This window comes from Verticillium dahliae, genomic scaffold, assembly GCF_000150675.1.
Source record: "Verticillium dahliae VdLs.17 supercont1.2 genomic scaffold, whole genome shotgun sequence".
In the NCBI taxonomy this organism is placed as follows: domain Eukaryota; kingdom Fungi; phylum Ascomycota; class Sordariomycetes; order Glomerellales; family Plectosphaerellaceae; genus Verticillium; species Verticillium dahliae.
The window spans coordinates 2,348,542-2,356,603 of record NW_009276916.1 but is presented as its reverse complement, the minus strand read 5'-3'; the positions used below and the strand labels follow the sequence as shown (position 1 = coordinate 2,356,603).

At 55.9% G+C, this 8,062-nt stretch overlaps 3 protein-coding genes across 3 annotated transcripts; 2 read left to right on the top strand and 1 right to left on the bottom strand.

Moving 5' to 3' along the window:
- Positions 1-2,822: 2,822 nt before the first annotated feature.
- On the top strand, positions 2,823-3,263 carry VDAG_01585 (uncharacterized protein; the record flags this gene model as incomplete). Its single annotated transcript, XM_009650471.1, has 1 exon — positions 2,823-3,263. One exon carries the CDS (start codon positions 2,823-2,825, stop codon positions 3,261-3,263), a length of 441 nt encoding a protein of 146 aa, XP_009648766.1.
- A 300-nt stretch (positions 3,264-3,563) lies between these two features.
- VDAG_01584 (uncharacterized protein) lies at positions 3,564-4,222 on the bottom strand (the record flags this gene model as incomplete). The annotated part of the gene is made up of 2 exons (XM_009650470.1): positions 3,564-4,144; positions 4,204-4,222. 2 exons carry the CDS (start codon positions 4,220-4,222, stop codon positions 3,564-3,566), a joined length of 600 nt encoding a protein of 199 aa, XP_009648765.1.
- Positions 4,223-5,329: 1,107 nt separating this feature from the next.
- Positions 5,330-6,070, top strand: VDAG_01583 (FMP52 protein; the record flags this gene model as incomplete). Its single annotated transcript, XM_009650469.1, has 1 exon — positions 5,330-6,070. One exon carries the CDS (start codon positions 5,330-5,332, stop codon positions 6,068-6,070), a length of 741 nt encoding a protein of 246 aa, XP_009648764.1.
- Between the last annotated feature and the right edge of the window lie 1,992 nt (positions 6,071-8,062).

Sequence of the window (8,062 nt, the reverse complement as noted above, 5' to 3'; positions counted from 1 at the left end):
TTTGAAAGGTGGTGTTGGTGAGGGAGGGTTTTGGTTTGAGAGTTGTGGTGAAGAGGAGTGATGGTTGATGATGTGAGAGATGCTGAGGCTGATGAGGAAAGAGAGCTCTAGACCTGGCATGGCCACCGACTTTATATATCAGTTCGATGCCATCTTCTTCACCTTCGTGAGGTCTCAATATCTCGCCGTGTTCATGGCCAAGGGAGCGTTCAGGGAGAGCGAGTGTCACCCGCGGACTCCGCTCAACGGCAGTGAGGAAAAGCAATATGAGCTCTCGATATGGCAGTCCTTCATCTCACCGTCCCTCGTTTCTGCCGTGTTCCCCGCAACTGCCGTTCACGACTCCTGAAAAGTTTGGCGTCGTTGGCAAAAAGGGTCGCGAGCCGCGTGGGTCCGACTCAGGGATGCACGTTACGCGGCACAGAATTGATTGTTCTGAGACCGGGATTGCCCCTAGCGGCCTTATTTCTGCCAATGTATGGGGACAACTTTGAATCACTTGTCGAGATCAGTCCGAGATGTCTTAGGGCGGCGTGCACGGATGGTGTCGTTGATCCTGCCGAGCACAACATCGCGAAGACGATGTTGTGCTTTTAGGGGTTGATTCTGTCTTGAACACTATAGGTAATTGCGCGTCGGTTTTCACACTGAGGCCTTGAAATCGACAACAATGTACAATACTGTCACATTAACTATCGTACAAACCTTAACGGCGGCTTCAACCTCCCGAATGCTCTGATCTCGATGCCGGTTGGGCAGGGCTGGAAAGTTAGGCCTTTACCTGTCTTGCTTCTGCCACCGGTGTGATTAGACCCTTTTTATGCAGCCGCCCAGCCAGCCACCCGCTCCGCTTGTCAAAAGCAAAAAGCCCCATGAGGAACCACAGACAAATCTTATCTTGACGCATAGCATCAATGCAGCAACGGCATAGGCACAGTTGAACCTCCTTTCTGAACCCCCAGCTGAGAAGACTCGCTTCGGACGGCCTGGTAAGTGCCACCGAAGTTTAAATGACTCGGTCTGATGGAGGATAGGAGCAGGGCGGTCTGGTCTCACTCGAATAGAATTGCGCAACGTGCCCAGCTCATTGTTGAGGCGACGTCTCAGCCCTGGAGCAGGCAGCGAATGATGTTGGTTCTCAGCTGTAGCTTAGCGAGCTATTCGATGAGTCGACAACTTCCGGCAGTCACTCTCAAGGATAGGATCAGCAGAAACAAGCTAATCTGATCTGATTGCCGACCTGAATATGCGGATGAGTTCTCAGCGGGCCAAAAGAAGTAAGAATAGTAGCATCCGTAGGTCTTCACCGCAACTGCGGAACGCTGGTTGGAACTTGCGAGACCAGAGCCCAATGTTGCCACCGATGTCAGCGGCGGCCAAGAAACCCAATGGGCCGAGTCTTACTGAGCAGAAAATTCGAGTCAGCTGTCGAGCAGAAGAATAGACTTCAGAGGGCATCTCGATGAGGATCATTACCGTTTCCCTTCAGGATCCTTCGCAGCCCGTTCACGCTCTTTTTTGACCTGTTTATGGGGTTCACCGTTTACGGGATCGTTCCCAACCTGGTGTTGACGTGTGCAACCAACACTCACTACCGTACCTGCGGATTCATCTTGGGACTCGGAGTTGTATAGCTACAATGATTCAACCGAAGGAAGGTACATGTCTGTCAAACGCTGTTCAAATGCGGAGCATACAGTCCAATCAGTCAGTTTTCTGTAACATGCCTGGATTTGCTAGAACTCAAACCTCAGTAGCGTCTGAGACTAGCAGCATGGCCGCCTGTTCCGGAGCCTATTTGAAGTCACCTCTCAGCTTCATGAGCACAGCTATCTGATGGGACTCTCAGCTTAGATGCATCGAGCTCTGTGCGGGAGATCGCACTAGGTACTTCAAGTTCGTGTTATGTTGCCTGACGTTCACCTGAAGTGGTTGTCATAATGTGTATAGCCTGGATGAACTCTTCGAGAACCCAATGATTGTTTTATCCAACCGCCAAGAATGTGTTTATCTACCCCCGATTGGCTGGATGGTACAGGAAGAGGAGGCAAAATCGTTGGCAAGCGCGTGATCAACAAAGGCAACAGGAGCGTCAGCTTTGGCTCTGTGTGTCTCATTACGAATAGATTGAGGTTTCATGAAGTATAATTATTCATCATGAAGTTTACCGTGATATTAGTTGATGAAATGATCATCTGGTCAAGAGCCAGGCTTCTCGTTCTAGCTGCCGATATCGGTTTTAAATCGTGGGTTACCATCACCTTCACCAACACGCCACATCCTCGAACCACGCCTCGACTCGAGACTCCAGTTGGTACACATTAGTTGATCTTATCTCATGAATGACTGCCCATGCATGGTGTGGAACGGGTCATCTTAAAGACGGCTAGTCTTACCCATTGTAAAGTTAAAGAGCTTCGAGTGTTGTGAGGTACTGCCACGGGCCATCACAAACCCCCTACAAGCAGACGTGGTATAGGCAGACGTACCTGCACAACATTCCCCAGTAATGAGATGGACTCTAAAATAAAAGTCTAAGCTTTGACTCGATGTCCTCGACTGATGTGGAGGTCTTCCACAAGGGAGAAAACGCTCCGGGAGCCTTCAACATGGTGACGTCACGCCAGCGTAACAACCAATTGACCTACCACGAAGCTCGCGAGCTGCGACAAGCTCTCATCTCATCATACATCCGTCTACAACTACAGTATTGCAAAAACAGCACGTCAATTCGCTGCAGAAACTCAACGCTTCTGTTTACGGCAGAGCCCACGAAACACATCTCAACAGCATCAAAAAGCAGTATACCTCGACATATCAGCATGACCTCCCAGGTGCGCACCATGCTTCGCCTCCAACCGGCAGCCCGTCTTGCCATGCGGCAGACACCCCTCGCCGCCGCCACGGCAGCCGCAGCAGCAACAGCACGGCCGCTGCACACGACGTCTCGGCGCGCAGCGTACAAGGACACGCAGGACCGCGAGTCGCTCAAGCCCGGCGGCACAGAGGGCACCAAGTCGGGGCGCGACTCGGACACGGGCAACCTCGAGTCGGCGTTCGACCCGTCGGTGACGTCGCCCGAGGGCGCCAAGGAGGCGAACAGGCGCCAGGGGAACGAGGAGCTCGACGTCAGCGGGGCGTCGCAGGAGGTGTCGAAGCCGAGGGGGGACGAGAGGAGCGGGCAGGAGAAGCCGCGGGAGGTTAGGAAGGGGGGCGCCAGCAGCGGGGGGAGTCCCGAGAAGAAGGGGGATGGCGCGGCCTAGGTTTGTGTCTTTGGACCGGAGGGGATGGGCTTGTGAGTGGGCTTGTGAGTGCGTCTTTGGATAGGACATGGCGGACGGGGGGACCTCCTAGTCGGAAGGAGAAGGCAGGAGAAGATGAACATGATAGCATTCGTCGCCGCTGCGTTCCGCCGTGTATGTACCCAGCCTTGCCAACCACGCTACGCCGTGCTCCGCCCGTCATAGCCCGCCCGCCGTGCTCCGCCCGTCATAGCCCGCCCGCCGTGCTCCGCCCGTCATACCCCGCCCACCGTGCTTTTGCCTTGTCTCATTTCGGAGCGCTCACGCATACAGCCCGTCGGGGTCGTCATCCTCCTCATCGTCCTGCACGACCGGCACCTCCTTCTTCTTGGTCAAGTCCTTGCGACACATGGGACAGCTCCCCTTGGCCATGAGCCAGGGCCCGACGCACTCGAGGTCGAAGCGGTGGCTGTGGTGGCACGGCAGCTCGACGACGAGACAGTACGGGTCGTCGAGGAAGCGCTCGGCGCAGATGGGGCACTGCTCGTCCTGGGCGAGGGTCTTGCGGTTGACGCGGTCGAGGGCGTCGAGGTAGGACTGGCCGACGCCGGGGATCTCGACGGGGGGCTGGTCAATGTCGGCGGCGAGGGCTTCGACGAGGGACTCGAGGAAGGAGGCGTTGGCGGTCGAGGGGGCGGTCGCGTGCAGGGTCTGGAACTGCTGCTGCAGGAGGGTGAAGAGGGAGGCGGCGTCGACGGGGGTCGGGGTCGCGTGGGGGTTGTTGTGCGGCGTCGAGGACGAGGAGGGGTTCGTGTGCATCTGGTGGAGGAAGGCGTCAAAGGTGGACATGTCGACGCGGCGGTAGTTTGCGTGCTGGCGCGGCGGTTTGATGTTGTGCTCGACTGTGGTTGTGAGGGGCATGATCAGTCACTGGTGGTGGAAGGGCGGGGATGGGCTTTACCTTCGTATTGCGTCGCCATGGTTGCGGTTGAAGTCCGATGGACAAGAAATGGGCTTTCGCTTGCGATGAGGGATATAAATTGCTTGAGGTTCCGAGGTTGTCGGTCAAGCGCGTCGAGTTGATGTGTGGTGTTGAGGTTGATGAGCGAGGCTCCAGGCAGTGCTTCCGTCGCAATCCTGAGCTTTGGGAGCTACATGTAAGCTAAGGTGCCTTGGGTACCTACTGTACATGTACCCTAAGGGCCGTAGGTACTTACTGTACATGTACCCCGCCTGCCTCTGTGACCGATCCACCATCATTGGCCTGGGGTTCTTCTGATTGGGGTCAGCCAACATGGAAGATGGGTGCTTCAGAACCACGCGTCCTTCTGCCTGAATCATTGCGTGTTCCCATGGTTGGCTGTTGAGTTTCAAGTCTCCCTTTGCATCAATGATGAACATGGTGTCATGGTTGTCGCTGGTGTTGAGTGCACGATGGACATGGCAGCCTAGAAGCATGCACCGCTGTGCTCGTGTGATCAACGGCCATGTATCAATTGGCGAGGGGGCCATCCGCTTGACTAGTATTGCCCACACAATTCAGATACACCCCTAAAGTCTCTACAAGCACTTGCATTTTAACAGTAGTTCAAGGTTTTCGGGGTTTGCTGCCAGAGTAAACGGTTATCTCTAGGCCTGTCTCTTCATCCTGGGGCCCAGGCAATGACGGGGTACGGGCTAATTCACGTGCTCGTCAGCCAAACGTGTGCTCTTTAGACAGATCCAATACTCACCTGCCTTACAGGTGCCTTACAGGGGACATGACTGCTCAAATGCCTGTGCACTGCCAGATCTGATCGTCCGACGGGCCCTTCAGGGCATGTTCCCGTCGCCGACTGACATCATGGCGCAAGACCCTGGGGTCTTGCGCCATGGTCGGATATAATGGGGTGCCGCCGCTCCCAGGACCCCCAATCTTAACCCCGAAACTAGACTGTATCATGAGAGCGGAACTGCCGGCGGTCGTCCAGCACTTCAACTCATCCCTCGACATTTCCCGAGCAGCAGCCTTCGAACGAGCCCCTCACCATCAAAGACCATCAAACAACTGCGATCCTTGTGTACAACTCGGCCAGAACTCCGCCACAATGTCTGCCCCCTTCACCTCCGCCGCCGTCATCGGCAGCACCGGCCTCGTCGGCTCCCAGATCCTCGCCACGCTCCTCACGACCACGAGCATCAAGACGACGACCATCTCCCGCCGCGCGCCCCCCAATCCCACCGGCACGCCCAACCTCAACGCCATCGTCGAGCCCGACACGACCGCCTGGGCCGCCAAGCTCACCGCCGTCACGCCGACGCCGCACACCGTCCTCTCCGGCCTCGGCACCACGCGCGCCGCCGCCGGCGGCTGGGCCAACCAGTGGAAGATCGACCACGACCTCAACGTCGAGCTCCTCCGCGCCGCCAAGGCCGCCGGCGTCAAGACCTTCGTCTTCATCAGCAGCGCCGGCACCCGCGGCCTCGTCGGCTCCCGCGCCCCCTACAGCAAGATGAAGATTGGCGTCGAGGACGCCCTGCGCGACGCCGGCTTCGACCACGCCGTCGTCGTGCGGCCCGGCGCCATCCTCGGCACCCGCGAGACGCCCCAGACCGGCGGCCGCCTCCTCAACGCCGCCGTGCGGTCGCTGAGCTTCTTCGGCCAGGGCGTGCAGGATGCCGTTGGCCAGGAGCACGACGTCATCGCCCGCGCTGCTGTCCGCGCCGCCCAGATCGCCGCCGAGGGCGGCGCGCCCGACAAGTACTGGGTCCTCGAGTCGGCGGATATCGTGCGGCTCGGCCGCACCGAGTGGAAGGACCCGGCCGAGAAGCCTGCTGCCACTGCTTAAGGGCACGGGGCGGCTTGAGGGCACGGAGCGACTGTCTCTTCTTTCTCGGACACTGGTTGTGTTTCGGTTGACTGATCTTTCTTATTCCTTGCGCGAGATACCAATCATTACCCCTATTGCATGTTGTTGAACAGTCAAATACTGTTCTGGGAGATCAGCATGACACGTGATTCATCCGAGGGCGTTAATTCACGAGCATTGCCTTGTGGTTCATGCATGCAGCTCGCTTTTCCTAAGCTTCCCTCCATTCGAGCTCCGAATGATCGTCGCCGTGGTAGATGAAGTCCATCCCGTGTTGAGAACCGACATGAAGTGCGTTGCGAAGCTTGAACGCGACTGACCCGTCTGACTAGATGAGTATCGAAAGGATATTCCATCCAGGATGAAGCGGATTGTACCGTCATCGGATTAGTGGCAGTTGACCACCGGTTGCTGTTCAACATCGTACATCGAGCTTCGTTGTCGATAGAAGAGCCGGGGCAAGAGCTTAGGAGTTGCCCGAGGCGAAAGTAACCCCGCCCTGGCAAGCTTGGAATGCCAAAAGCTGCATATGGTTCGAAGCAGTGGCCACTGTCACGGGTCAGTCAGTTCAAGCTAGCTGTTCATGCTCCGGGACATCTTACAGTAATGGACATCAGGATGAAAACGTATAGGAAGATGAGAACCAAAAAGAATGTTTGGTATACTGAAAGTGCCATGATGCTTGTTAAGAACAACGCAACAAAGTAATGATGGCCAATTGCGTCTCACCGGCGGGTTGGCGAGCGAGACATTACCAGCTTCTTTGCTCCCCTTGAGGCACAAAAACGCATAAATGACAAAAAGAAAGCAGACACACGAGACCTGCTGACAGCCTGTTTATGTTCAAATGGACAAGCCTCATTATCTGCTAAGTGGTTGCCAATGGTCAGCTCGCTTCTTGCTGGCACCAATCGTAGCGATCAAGTGCTTACACCTTGTCGTCACTGAGTGAGAGCATGTGATCCAGGCCAATTTCAATCCGCTCAGTTATGGCATCTTGTGTGCCAAGAATTGATGCTTGATTTGACTGGATCAGATCATTTCAATCAAGAACGCTTATGTTGATCATCAACGGCCATAGAAAATAGATGCTCTTGCTGGCCTCGCCCTTCAACAGATGCGCATCCCGATGCGAATGACGTCATCGGGTTAGGGTTAGCTATCAGCTTCGCATTAGTCAGATGTGCCCCTCCTTCGACCAGCGCGACCCCTCCACGGCATAAGAGTCTCACTCTCCAAATCTCATCCTACGATAGCCTCATCTTTCGCCCCTCCATCACATCCACAGGCCGGTCCTCGTCTGCCTTACGCCTCAAACCGACCCCGAGACACTCAGTCCCACGCAACACCAGTCTCACCACTCGGGGGTTACGAAAACGCCTCCTGCCTTACTTCTCGGACATTCCTGTACCACTCATCGCTGCCGACCCTCATCAACACCTCATCATCATGACAGACACAGGCGTCACGGAAGGGCGTCCTCGCATCGTAGGTCCCGATGGAGGCCCAGAGGCTCCCTACCCCCTCAAGATGGAGGGCAAGGTCATTTCCGGGTTTGGCCGCGGCTCGAAAGAGGTCAGTCTCGTCTCAGCTCACTATACCCATCCCCTCTCTCGCCACAAACGCCCTTCAACCACCCCCCCCCCCCCCCCCCCCTTTCTTTAAAAAACAAAAAAAAAAACGCCCCCGAATTTTTCCCGCCGACGCGGGGCATCCCCCGCCCCAAAGTGCCCGAGAAAAGAAACGTGGCTCCCACTGATAAAGAAGGGTGAGAACGAGAACGTGGGTTAAGGGCGGTGCGTAAGCCGGACCGGCGGATCGGCTTATAGGAGCAAGGGCTATTATTTTGGAATAGGTGTTTGGAGAAGTATCGGGGCGCGCGTGAGGGCGGTATTAAGGAGTAGAAATGAGTCAAGGAGCATAAGGTGAGAAGTTAGTAGATGGATACAGTTAAGTTTATAGAGCTTTGGA